Below are 13,644 nucleotides of genomic sequence, written 5' to 3' on the forward strand. Positions count from 1 at the left end.
TTGCTACTCCAGCACAGTAGTCTCCCAGCCAAACAACAACATAGAGAGGATGGAGGGCAGGAAAAATGAGGCCAGCAGAGACATAGGTAGGGCTCCCTACTACTAAGAAACGGGGAAAAGGGTACATGTTTTAGGTTCCAAGAGAAAGGGAGGGACATTTTGTCTGAAAGCTTGGAATTGTATCCAGCATAGGTGTGACTCTTGCAGATGCCTGTCTTTGCTGTGGGTCCCTGGACAAATCACTCAGCCTCTTGGAACCTCAGCCTCTCAAATGAGAGGGTTGAATGAGATAGTTTCTAGGGACTCTTCCCCTTTTTTATAATTCTCCCTCCAATGAAGTGGGCATTAGACGAAGTGAAAGTCATTAACTCCATTTCAGGGAAATTCAATAAACCTAGTATTTGCCAGGCCAGGTCCTGCTGAAGTTTAATTGCAAGATCTGAGGAAAAGAGTTAACATGCAAGCCTGAGATTGCTATGCTTAGAAAGATCTGCTTGCACAATTGGCCCTGGGTTGATGTTCGGCGACTTTGATTTCAGGAGGATTTCCACCATTCCCAGAACTGATAAGAGTGGCTCACTATGCCTAAACTATTTGGACAAACAATGTGGCTTGTGCTGAATTCCTGCTTTCCTTCTGGGAGTCTGGCATCTTGGTACATGCTAGGCAGAGGATGCCTACATGGCCAGCCCCCAATAAACCTGAGCACTGAGTCTAATGGGCTTCCCTGGTGGATACTTTACATGTGTTGTCACACTTTGTTGCTAGAGGAATTAAGTACAGCCTGTGTGACTCAACTGGGAGAGGCCTCTTGGAAGCTTGTGCCTGATTTCACCCAGTCTTTGTCTCATGCACCTTTTCCCTTGGTTGATTTGTTCTGTAACCTATTGCTGTAATAAATCATAGTGTGAGTATGATTATATGCTGAGTTCTGTGAGTGATGATAGCAAATCATTGAACTGGGAGGTGGTCTTGGGGACCTCAGACAGGGGATAAGCCTAGATTTCACAGAGACAACTATAATCCTATAACAATGTTTTATGAATATACAGCTTAAACCCAGCACGATCCAATAGAAATATAATGTCAGTTGTGTATATAATTACATTTTGCTATTGGTCACATTTTACAAAGTAAAAAGAAAGAGGTGAAATTAATTTCAAGAATATAGTTTCTTTAATCCAGTATATAAAAATATTAACGTTTCAACACGTAATGATATAAAAATTTATCGAGATATTTTTACATTTTTTTTTTCTTACTAAGTCTTCAAAAACCAGTGTGTATTTTACATTCACAGTACATCTCAGTTTGGACTAGCCACATTCCAAGTGCTCACAAGCCACACCCAGCTATTGGCTGCCATGTTGAACAGCACAGGCTTACAGATAATGACAAGGACTCTGGAAACAGGACATCTGGGTCAGAATCCTGGTTTTGCCACCTACCAGCTGCATGACCTCAAGCGCAGTGACTTAACCTATGTGTTAGTTTCTTCATCTCTAAAATGGGGATAATAATGTTAGCTACCTCATGAAGTTACAGGGATTTTTCCGAAAGTTAATAAATCTAAGGCAGTACCTGGTACATATAGGATGTTGGGTGAATGCTGGCTGCTCCTCTTATTATCCAAAAGGTTGGCCTTTGAGGTCAACTTGTCCAACTCTTTATTCCATAGATGAGGAAACTTAGGCCCAGAGTTGGGAAGGCACTGGTTTGAAAAGCAAAGGCTCTAGCCACCTCTTTTCCTGTCCCCTGGCTAGCTCTAAGACAGCACCTGCCAATTATTTAGGAAACCAGCAGCCTCAGGGCCCCACCTAGGTTCTGCAATCCTGTCTTGATTGCAAAACAGGGCCACCATTTGAGTTGGCACTGAAGTGGTGGGGCTGGGCCTCCCTTCTGCCACCACCATCTGGACCCATCAGTTGGGCTGGCTGACTCCGTCACTGAGTCCAGTGCTTACTCAGCACTGATAGGGCTGGCTTCCATTGTTTTCACTTTTCCTGCCCTTCTTATTTATTAACTCATGTTCTATCTTCCTAGAAGACGCAGAGCATCAGCACTTTTTTAAAAAGCTCCTTTTAATCATCTACAGTCAGTCCCCATCCACCCACCAAGCAGGTAGATAGGGAGCTCCCCAAATATGTCTAAAAAAGAGAGAGTGAAGAGGTACTGGGTGCCCACTTATCTGGGATGCAGTAGGGCATGTTCACAGGCCGGAAACAAAACTGGCTTATGATTCCTCTAGAGTATCTGTCTCCACCCTTACTTTCCTGAAACCCAAATGAAATCATCTACTCTCCTCTGACAAGCTCACACATCTCAAATCTTACTAGCAGCTGGAATCAGACCAGTTTCGTGGGCTCAAACTTGATAGCACATGCTGACCTGAAGCTCTGCTTATTCCATTTGCCAAATAGTGTTTTATTTGGCATTTGTTTATTTAATAGATGATTACTGAGCATCTACTGTGTATTAAGCCCTCTGCAAAGTGGTGAGAATGAAGCCTTTGTGGACCTTATGATTTGTTGTAGAAAACAGACAAACAAGAAATGATGGTAAAGTACAACAAAGGCTTGATGTAGAAAATGTTAAATACTCTAGGAACTATAATAGAATAAATCAAGGGGACCTGAATAAAACTCTTTCCATGGTGTTGACATGATGTTGAAACCTGAAAATGGTAGGAGAGAACCAGTAAAAGAGAGAGAACATGGAGAGTTCCAGACAGAACTCAACAACATAGACAAGACCTGGAGGTGGGAGAGAATGGCATGGTGGAAGAACTGGACAACAGTCCAGTACAGCTGGGTAGAGAGAATAAGAGGAGTGTGGCAAAAGATGCGGAAACGGCTGGATTTGGAGGATATTGTCTGAAGCGCTAAGGAATTTGGACTTTAACCTGAGGGCAAGGGGAAACATCCTGGTGGAGAATAACATCTTTCAAAACATAGGGTTCCTGGGAACAAATCAACCAAATGTGCTAGAAAAGCTGATGGTGAAAAGACTGGCAAATGTTGTTTTCAACCTTGTCTTCATGATCTTTGTACTGAGGCTCAGACCTCCTTTGAAAGTATTCTGCAGCATGAAGGCCCAACCCAGCGGCAGGCCATGCTCCCTCAACCTCCCAGCCCACTGTCCATGAGATCAGTACTCCCGAGTGTGGTGCAGCACAGGTCTTCCTTAGACCCTTGGAACTGTAGAGCCACAGAGACCACCATGGAGAGATTGTCAAAGACTCTTGTCTAACAGATTGACCAACTGAGGCCCAGAGAAAGAAAGTAACTTGTCTGTGGCCCCACTGCAAGCCTCAGGCTCTGACTCCTTCTTGTCTCCCCCAGAGAAACCAAACACCAAGGCTAGGACTAGGGTGAGGCAAGTCAGGCCCTCAGGGTGCACCATTTAAGGAGGCGGGTGCCAGCTCTGCACTTGCCTTACCCTCGTCCTGGCTCTGTTGGACACACTTCGAAGGCAGGGATTGTAACTTCCAGAAACCTTTTTGACATCTTTCATCATGTTGACATGATGCTAGGCACATATCTTGAGGGATCCTAGATGCCTGCTGATGCTAATGAACAATGGATTTCTGACAAACTGATATGTATACAGATGTTTGTATCTTTGGTTAAATATGACCTTCAGGAGACACCAGAACAAAGTCAACAGGGCCCGAGAATGGAGTCTAGACCTGGATTCTGGTCCCCTCTCTGCCATCAGTTTGCTTTGGGAACTTGGGTAAATTGTTCCCCATCTCTAGGCTTCAGCAAAATGAGGTGGTTGAATAAATAGCATTTATTGACTACACACTCTGTGTCAGCCACTGTTCAAATGCTTCTGTGCTTTAACTCATTTAAAGAATTCCTGGCCTTCAACACTCCCTTCACTTCAACAGGCTGTGGTTTGAGGTAAGGAAGGCTTCACAGAGAATGTGGGATTGAGACAGACCTTCCAAATTCCCACGGGGACAATACTATCTTAAATCATAGTAAAGGCATGGTATCTCAAGGCACTTCTCCATCAGAAGACAGAGAATCACCTGCCTCAGAATCACGTTTGGAACATGTCTGAAGGTGGAGCCTCAGCCTCTGCCGCTAGAGATTCTAATGCACTGATTCTGAAGAGGGACCTGGGAATCTGTATGAAAATCTTCTCAGGTGGCTGGTAGTCTGATTTGGGAAGCACTGATCCCAACGCATTCCCCTATCGGTGGAGAGAACCATACCTAGACAGCACAGACCTAGAGCTCCCTGAACTGATCATCAGCATCTTGAAGCAGAGAAACGAAGTCATGGATTGATTAATGCTGCAAATATTACGCACATGTTGTGTTCTAGGCCCTGTGCCAGCTGGTGATTATGGTCCCTACTCTCAAGGGATTCCTGGTCTAGGTCTGTCACTTATTTTTAGAAACAAGTCATCTAGCCAGAACCAGAAGGGACTTAGAGAGCATCAACCAATCCCATCATTACACAGTTGGGGAAACTGAGGCCCAGAGAGGGAAAGCAACATGTTCAAGACTACATAGGGAGCAAATGTATTTTCCGCTCTCAAACCAGCTGAGGAATCCCAATGTTCTTCCCAGGAGAGGGCTGCATTCAAAATCCTAGGGCATTCACTCTTTGCTTTTTAAGCACTAAACCTACATAGAGTAAATAAATGTTCCTGGAAGTCTCACTTCAGATCTTGCTGACACTTTAGGTCCTTAATATACCTTCAACCAGAATGGAGGCAGGAGGGAACAGGGAACACCTTGGGGTGCAATCAACTCTTCGGCGCTTTTCAAAGCCCATTCCCCGGCTGTGCTGAGGACATTGTGCCTGCCTCTTCCAGCACTTTAGAGTCTAAAGAAGAGGGGCCCGCCTCACGGGTACGAGGAGCTGGCTCCCATCTCTCTGTCCAGACTTGCTTATGTCACTGTCGCCCAGGGCCTGGGGAGGGGGAGAAGCGGAGGGTAAGTTGTGTCCACCCCTGAAATGCCAGACGCCCTGCGATTGGCTACAAGGACTCCGGCCCGGCCGCGGATTGGTCATCGCTGAGGGCTTGAAAGGTGGATGAGAGCGGACGACACCTCAGACGGACTGCGGCCCGGGATCAGACAGCGTCTCCGGCGAGTCCGAGACGCGGCCCCAGCCCACCATGGCCCGTCTCTTCCGGGCATCCTGCCTTCTCTCCCTGCTCCTGGCCGGCTTCGTTCCGCCGAGCCGAGGACAGGAGAAGTCGAAGGTGAGTGAGCCTCGGGGATGGGTGGCCGGGGGATCGAAAGTGGTCCGCAGGTGTCCATCTCTCGGTGGTGAGGCACCCTTCTTCCCGGGCTCCCCCCCAAGTAGGGTGACACCTAGGTGCGAGAGACGCCCTAACTCCCGTTGCCTCCCTCTTCAGCATACCCAGACCGTCGTCAGACTCTTCGCGGTTCCATCTGTTGGAGACCTGGGTGCCCCGGGTGGGCAGAATGAATGAGGGAGGAAGGGTCTTCTCTCCCGGTCCACACTTTCATCCCCACGGCTACCTCCGGGTCGCCTTGCTACCTCCAAGCCACCGTCTGTTTCTGAGATATTCCCCTCCAGTGGGGCCTGAAGGGGGTGGGGGGCACAGAAAATGGCCTGGAGACTCAGGGTCTGGGTTGGCTGCAGAGGTTCCCAGGGAGAATGGCAGGCAAGGTGAAAGGGAAGGAACACGCAGCTGTGTGGTCCCCGTCTAGCCCAAGCATAAATGCAGGTAGAATTCTGGGATACTGGTAGAAGACGCAGAGTGTGACAGAAGGAGCTCTGAGCTGGCAGCAGAGAATGCCCAGGATGCTGACTAGACTCCCTTTTACTTTGTGGACCTCAGCTTCTCCACCTGTAGCAGGTGGGAGGGCAGGGCACAATGAGGCTGATGATTTCAGAGGGGATGCTTGGAGAAGCTGCAAAATCCACATGCTGTTCTCTGAAGTGTCTCCTGTTTGGGGGCAACCTCACTACCCACCACCCACTGCCCACCTTGGCCTGAGCAAACCTAGTAGTTGGAGAAAGCTGGGGACTGCCAGCTCGATAGGAGAGGCAGAATTCTCCTGAGCCTCAGTCTATCCCCAGCAGAGTGTGTGGCCCTTAGCTAGAGTGGAGATGCTGAGGCTGGGAGCAGGGGTGACCACACATGCTTATCTCTTTGGACAGTATATGCCAAAGTGGGCACTGTAGATCTCTCCTCTTCCCCAGGGTGGGGAGGCAGAAGCCAGGCATAGACCCAAAGAGAGAGATTTATGTCTCCAGCATCCCAGTACACACACACACACACACACACACACACACACACACACACACACACACAATGCTTGTATAAGCTGAAGAAGAAGCTTTGCACTTCTGTGTTTCTCAAATCTTCCAGGTCTTAATTCTAAGATCTTATGACTCCATGATTCTGTTTCCAAAATCGTATCTACTGTTCTGGAAGCCCATTCCAAACACAAGGTTCCTTCTGTCTGTTTCTATCCCCTGTCCTGTCCTCAGCCTAAATTCCAATCAGTCTGCCCCTGCTTGGAGTCAGCCTTGAGACTGGATGGTTATGGGGCCACTTCCTCTAAGCCTCTGGCTTTGTATCCAGTCCTGTTCATAATCTCCAACTCAGAAGGTATTTTCCAGGGCAGGGATGGTACTGAATTTCAATATTGGGGTGTGGAGTAGAAGTGAGGGTAGACCGTGGGTAGGGCAGTATCTTGGAGTCAGTCGTATAACCTCAGTTTGGGGAGAAGCAGAGAAGGGAAGATGGGCCCTGCTTCACGAAGGCTGGAGGTAAGAACATGGATCCCATGAATAATTCATCATAGCCATGTGTTCTCTGTAGAACTCTGGGGAGGAGTAGACGGATTCAGAGAAAACAGGGTGGGTATGGTCTAGAAAACTCTTAGGGTGAGGTGTGATCATATCAGATACAACCAGCTAGGACTTGCTAGCTAATGACAGTCTGGGCATGCCTATTTCTCCTCCAGGTCCTGAGAGAGCTGAAATGTCATAGCCCTGGGTTCTAGGACTCAACCACTTATCCTACCCCAACTCCAGGGCCAAGCAATGGGGCAAGGGGCAGGTGGAGAATGGGATGGACAAAGGGTGAGAGTCCCAAAGGGATGTTTGCCTCCTCCCAATTCAAAGGGAGGGGCTGGGTAACAAAGGGAATCCTCCTTTCCTTGCCGTGTCCCCTCTCCAGTCCAGTTTAAGGCTGCCCAGCCTCCCTGTCCTTCCTCTACAAAAGGACTTTGCAGAGGCTAGAGAGAATAACAACCGCTGACGTGCATGGGATCCTAGTAACCGCTGGTTTCTAGGTGACTAAACCAGGCAGAGAGAATCATGGAAGCACCGGCTGACAGTCAGGGCTGAAGAGCCCTCAAGACAGCACTGAATCTGACCCCGCCTCACAGCTGAGGAGCCAGAGCCCCAGAGAAGGGACAGGAGTCGTCACACAGAATCAGACCCAGCCAGGCCCAGAACTCAGGTCTCCTGCCCCCAGTCCAGCTCTCCTCTCACACTTTCACACTGGTGGGGGTGGTAAGATGGGTGAGGAGAAAGACACAGGACCAGCAACCCTAGCCAGCTGGGGTCCTGGCGGGGTCCCCCCTCCAACTCTCAAGCCATCGAAACTCTCCTGTCTTGTGCGATTGTGGGAGGATAGAGGCACCCTCACTCCCTCTCCCCACCTCCACCCACAACTCCTCTGACATCCAGGTTAAGGTGCAGGGTTCTGGGACTCCATGCGCCCAGAAAAGGGGAGGGGGCTTCCGTAAGGACTGGGCGTGTGCTCAGTGGTGAATGCAGGCCATGGCTTCCCCCACCATAGGCGCTCTCTGACCCCTCTCGGTCGGAACTCACAGCACTGGCTTCACTGGCCCAGTAGAAAGGATGGAGGCTTTGTCACACATCCCTTCTCCTGTAAACTCCCTGCCCAGTGCATTGTCTTCTTCATACTGGCTGGGGAACATCAAAGCCCTCTTCACAATAAGGTAGGAACGTCAGGGCCCTTTACCCTATCCCTTGATGGGTGGGTGGGGCGGGGGGCGGGTACAGATTTCTTTCCAAGAGGCTTGCAAGACAGTTTTGACCTGCTAGTAAATTCTCGCAGCCATTTTGCGAGGCAGGTGGTATTATCCTCTCCCGTCAGCAGATGGAGGCTCAGACTGAACGTGACTTGCCCAGGGCCACACAGCCAGCAAAGACTCAAATCTAATGAGAGGAGATTCCCACCCTGAAACTGGTTTCAGAAGCTGATCCTCCCGCTGTTTACAAGCTTCCATTATTTAGACAACCTCTTGGCTTTTTTTCTCCCCATTTCACAGTTTGTTTTCAGACCAGGGTGGAGTGGAGAGGCAGGCAGGAGGCCTTTCCTTCTGGCTGCTAGACCTCTGTGGCCAGCTAGGGTGTGTTTGTTGTGCCCTGGCTGTCTGTATTTTGAGGTGGAGCTGACCCCAGCTGGGGCCCACGAAGCCCAGGGGCTGAAGGAATGTCAAGCTTAGGTCTCAGGCCGGCCTCCAGCAGCCACCAGAAGTCACGGGGCATGGAATATTAGACTCACGTGTAGCAGGGAATTTGTACCGGAGCCAAGAAGAGAGCTTGCAGCTGTCCGGGAATGGCCGCGTGGAGGGAGTTCCAGCTCCCCTGGCTCAGCAGGCTACGGAGTCTTCAAGACAGAGGCTGCTTTTTTCACCCTCCTGGGGCCACGCCCTGCCAGCCCAGATGGCTCTCTTCACGCAGTTGGGCAGAGGTGTAACTGGCCACAACAGCAAGTCTTCCAGGATTGGTGGGAAGAGAGGACGTGAATTTGCTTCACTAACTCCAACCACCTGGCTCTGTCTCTCTGGTCTATAATGCTAGTTTGCATTCGATTTGTTTATTGTCTTCTCACCTCTTCTCAGATGTCCAGGCCAGGACTACCCGTCCAGCTGCTAATTATGGTAGTGATGCCATGACACTCTTTCAAGAGTAGACCCAGATTTTTGTAGTCTGTACCAAAAAATGGCAGAGGTAAGATGGGGTAGAGTGGGGTAAATGCAGCATCCCGCTTGCCGGCAGTAATGCATGCCCTCCTCTCCCACTGAGAGTGACGCCGTCAAGCCATGGTGGTTGAGAACAGCTGATCCAGTTCAAGGTTCTCATTTTATAAATGAGAAAACTGAGGCCCACAGAAGAGAAAGGGCTAGTCCAAGACCACACAGGGAGTTAGTGGCGGAGCTGGTCATGGAATCCAGGTTCCCCAACTTGCAGCCCATTTAACGCTCTCTCTACTAGTTCTGGAGGCTGACCATGGAACAGCTTGGGCAGAGGAAGGTATAATGGTCATTGTCACAGCTGCTCGCCCACAGGGAACATTGAATCTATGCCAGGCACTGGAGGTTTACCCTGACCATCCCATTTAATCCTCATGGCAGGCCTTGCCCCATTCCTGGCTACTATCCTACTTCCCTGTTTTCTAACAGCGTCAGTTTTCCAGTCCCCCAGATCGGGAACCTCTGAATCACCACTGTCCATACTGTTGCTTCCTCATTTCTGTTCAGTTCTTCCTTCATGATGGTCTAGTTCAGGGTCTCATCACCACTCGCCTGCATTATTGCAATAGCCTCCCCGTCTCCACCAGCCCATCCAATAACACAACACCAGCATCGGGGGAGTGTCCCTCAGAGCCTGCCCAGTGACTGTTAATAAATTGACATGTGATGCAGAAGTAATGACCAAGGTAAGTATTTCTCCAAGTTTCCATAGCACCCACCAGCTTATTAAGTGCTTTCAAAATTATTGTCTTGTACAAGGAATTAGGAGACCTCACTTCTAGTCTGGTTCTAATTCTTAGAGTGGTCTTGGGCAAGTCAAGACCACTTGGGCCAATCAGTTCCACCTCTCCCTGTTATCTTGGAAATGGTGGGGTCCAAGTTCCCTTCCAGCTGGAGCCGCTCCCCGGCGCCGGTCTTCTCTTCCAGACGGACTGCCGTGCTGGCGTGAGCAGCACCATCTATGAGTATGGAGCCCTCGCCATTGACGGGGAGGAGTACATCCCCTTTAAGCAGTACGCTGGCAAATACATCCTCTTTGTCAACGTGGCCAGCTACTGAGGCCTGACGGGCCAGTACGTTGGTAAGAGCCCATCCCTCTTCCCCTGCTTTATTTGGGGCTGTTTCTGCCAGTTGGGCACATTCCAATCACAGGAGCTTTCCCTGTGCAAGGGGGAAGGGGTGACGGTGATCATGAGATTCCAAACCCTGTATCTTAATCCTACTGTGTTCCATGGTTCTTTTTTTTTTTTTTTTTTTTTTTTATTTATTTATTTTTGGCTGTGTTGGGTCTTCGGTTCGTGCGAGGGCTTCCTCTGGTTACGGCAAGTGGGGGCCACTCTTCATCGCGGTGCGCGGGCCTTTCACTATCGCGGCCCCTCCCGTTGCGGGGCACAGGCTCCAGACGCGCAGGCTCAGTAGTTGTGGCTCACGGGCCCAGCTGCTCCGTGGCATGTGGGATCTTCCCAGACCAGGGCTCGAACCCGTGTCCCCTGCATTGGCAGGCAGATTCTCAACCACTGCGCCACCAGGGAAGCCCTGTTCCATGGTTCTTTGAAAATGATTATATAAGCCTGAGGTCTGATCACCTTCAAACATGTTCTAGAAGATGCTCAGTTATCCTTCATCCCTGGGCACCTCAACTGCTCTAAAAGCAGAAGGAGGGAGGAGATTGGGTTTGTGCCTAGAGCGTCCTTTCATTGGAGTAAGAAATAATAGCTTTGTCTTGCTGAGAATTCCTCACCTGTCCTCAGCCCCATCTGCCTTAGTGCTTCTCTTGGCCCCTGGAAAGCAGGCAACTGACCTGAGTCCCCAGAGTACGGGTGTTAGTGACAGAACCAGGTGTTGCACCCAGGTTTCATGATCCCCAGTATCCTCACTTCTTTCTCCTTAGCTGGGTCAGAGTTAAGAGCCTGAGGGAACAGGCAGGCGAAAGGCATCTGACAGCACCCACAAGAAAATGCTTTGGGGGGGTGGGGTGGGGTGTGAGAGGGAGGCAAGGGCAATCTGACCTAGAATGTTCTGCCTGGCAATCACTGGACCTTGGCAGTGGGTGACTGATTACTCATTTGATGAACCATATTGCTCTCTTTTTCCCCAAACCTCCAACCTATCCAGATTGGAATCCATAGGATGGGACTTGAATCCCAGCATTGCCACACTCAGTGGATGATCTTGGGCAAGTCCCTTCCCCTGTCAGGCCTCAGTGATTTCAGCTGTACAATGGGTGAGCAGGTGGAGTGGTACACAGGAGGGAGGGCTCCTCATCAGGCTACCCCAGTCTCTGCTCTCTCTCTCCCTGGCCCAGAACTGAATGCACTACAGGAAGAACTTGCACCATTTGGTCTGGTCATTCTGGGCTTCCCCTGCAACCAATTCGGAAAACAGGAACCAGGAGAGAACTCAGAGATCCTAGCCACTCTCAGGTGAGTGCTGACTCAGTGTCCTGAGAAAGCGCCCCAGCCTAGCCTCCAGGCATCTCTTGTACCAGCCCCTACTCATGATGGATATTTATCAGCCTCCAAGAACTACTCTCCCCTTCCAGGAACCCCGTTTAGTGGAACGAGTGGAAGAGGGGCCAGGAGAGGAACAGAGACAGGGACGATGGTTGTGAGCACATGACCGGGGAGGGGGAAGGGGAGTACAGGTGGAGGGCAGGGGTTATTGAGAAGGTACCAAACTGGAAAAAGACTGTAGACCCACATTATGCCTGTGCCCATTCAATATTCACTGGCTCCCACTGCCCACTGTAGAATAAAATCCAGACTCCCAACACCCCGTCCCCTGTTCTGTCCCTTCCTCTCATTTCTGAGCCCTGTGCCCATTTCCCTGGGACCCACATAAAAACATTGCTCTTAGGCATGTCCGACCAGGTGGGGGCTTCGTCCCCAATTTCCAGCTCTTTGAGAAAGGGGACGTGAACGGGGAGAAAGAACAGAAGTTCTACACATTCCTGAAGGTGAGTACGCAGCCACCTCTCTCAGAGCCCCTCTGCCCCGCTGAGGCTGGCTCTGCACCAGGCTGCAGCCGCTCCTGGTTCCAGCCCACAGAAAGACAAGGCCTGTGCCACCCTCCTCCGCTCCTGGGCTCTGGGGAATTTCTTGGCATCTGATTATTATTCCAACTAGAGGGCTTTGCAAACCCTAGGGTCTCATCAGCCCATTTTACAGATGGGCCCCAGAAGGGACAAGATTAGGGTCTCACAATCTGCTAGAGCCAAAACTGGTTCTGGGATTCAGTTTTCTAACTCCCAAACTGGTGCTCTTTCCTCAGTGCCAGGCTATTCTCCTTCCCCCAAGAAGTCCTGGGAAGGAGGCAGGATAAGGGTGGGAGGGGTCCCAAGCAGGGTTGACTCTATTCTCATCTCTGCTCCAGAACTCCTGTCCTCCTACCTCGGAGCTCCTGGGCTCACCGGGCCGCCTCTTCTGGGATCCCATGAAGGTCCATGACATCCGCTGGAACTTTGAGAAGTTCCTGGTGGGGCCAGATGGTGCTCCCATCATGCGCTGGCACCACCGCACCACGGTCAACACTGTCAAGATGGACATCCTGACCTACATGCGGCGCCGGGCCGCCCTGGAGGCCAAGGGGAAGTAACTGAGGCCCACCCCACCCCATGTCCACCACGCAGGGGCTGGGGAGGACTCCGTTCAGGAAGGAATCCATTTCTCCACCCACACCATACTCCCACACTAGACCCCATACGATTACACAAGGCCTCAGCCTGACACAAACGTGTGCATACAATTGTGTCTGTACTGCTGTGCTACAGCTGTGTGTGACCAGGTGTGTGCACACACTTATGTGTACGGCCACACGGGCTGACCTGCACGAATACCCAGGAACGTGTACCGTGCGTGTGGCGACAGCTGTGAGCCGTGGAGAGTGCCAGAGAGTAACTCCCCTCTTTCCAGTTCTCTGTTCCAATGACAACAGTTCACTTCCTGCTGAGCCCAAAGAAAAAAACCAGCTCTAGATTCAACCTGGACCTCAACCCTTGGGGCCGGCACCTCCCACTGCCTCCAAACACCACCCCTGAAGTGCCCAGAAGTTTCTGGGTCTGCCACACTGCCCGACCATCCTCCTCTCCATCACACAGCCTCCCTCCTTCCTGAGGGCCCTCCCAAGCCCCCTACCCCGCCCCGCAGTGTTCCCTGAGAGTAGCCAAGGCAGATGTGAGAGCAAGGGCCATGTTCCCCGTGTCAGGGGTGGCATCTCCATGAAGGAGGGGCCCGAAGCCCTTGTGGGCGGACCTCCCTTGAGCCTGTCTGAAGGGCCAGCCCTTAGTGCATTCAGGCTGAGGCCCCTGGGCAGGGATGCCACCCCCGCTCCTTTGAGGGATGCGCCCTCTCCTCTCACCCCGACCCACTGGCATTAGACTCACCCCTGTCTGCCTAGTAAAGGCCTTTCTGCAGCAGCTGAGCCTACTGTGGTGCTTCCTCAATGGGGCCACCCTCGCCGGGGGGAAGGGAGAAGAGGAAGAGGAAGAGAAAAGGAATGAAGGGAGACCTTTGGGCCCTTGCTTTTTGGTTTCTACCTAGGCCCACTCTGCTTCCTCACTCGGCATCTGGAGTTTGTAAAACCAGCTCACGTCTACCGTCATCCCACAGTTGTCCACGGCAGCTAGGGCTCAGGTG

At 51.1% G+C, this 13,644-nt stretch overlaps 1 protein-coding gene across 1 annotated transcript; it reads left to right on the forward strand.

The window, feature by feature from the left end:
- The first annotated feature begins 5,062 nt into the window (after positions 1 to 5,062).
- Positions 5,063 to 13,424, forward strand: GPX3 (glutathione peroxidase 3). Its single transcript, XM_007188628.3, has 5 exons — positions 5,063 to 5,223; positions 9,938 to 10,091; positions 11,316 to 11,433; positions 11,867 to 11,966; positions 12,383 to 13,424. Exons 1-5 carry the CDS (start codon positions 5,137 to 5,139, stop codon positions 12,602 to 12,604), a joined length of 681 nt encoding a protein of 226 aa, XP_007188690.2. The 5' UTR covers positions 5,063 to 5,136; the 3' UTR covers positions 12,605 to 13,424.
- Positions 13,425 to 13,644: the final 220 nt, after the last annotated feature.

The sequence above is a fragment of the Balaenoptera acutorostrata genome, chromosome 2 (assembly GCF_949987535.1).
Source record: "Balaenoptera acutorostrata chromosome 2, mBalAcu1.1, whole genome shotgun sequence".
NCBI classification, from domain to species: domain Eukaryota; kingdom Metazoa; phylum Chordata; class Mammalia; order Artiodactyla; family Balaenopteridae; genus Balaenoptera; species Balaenoptera acutorostrata.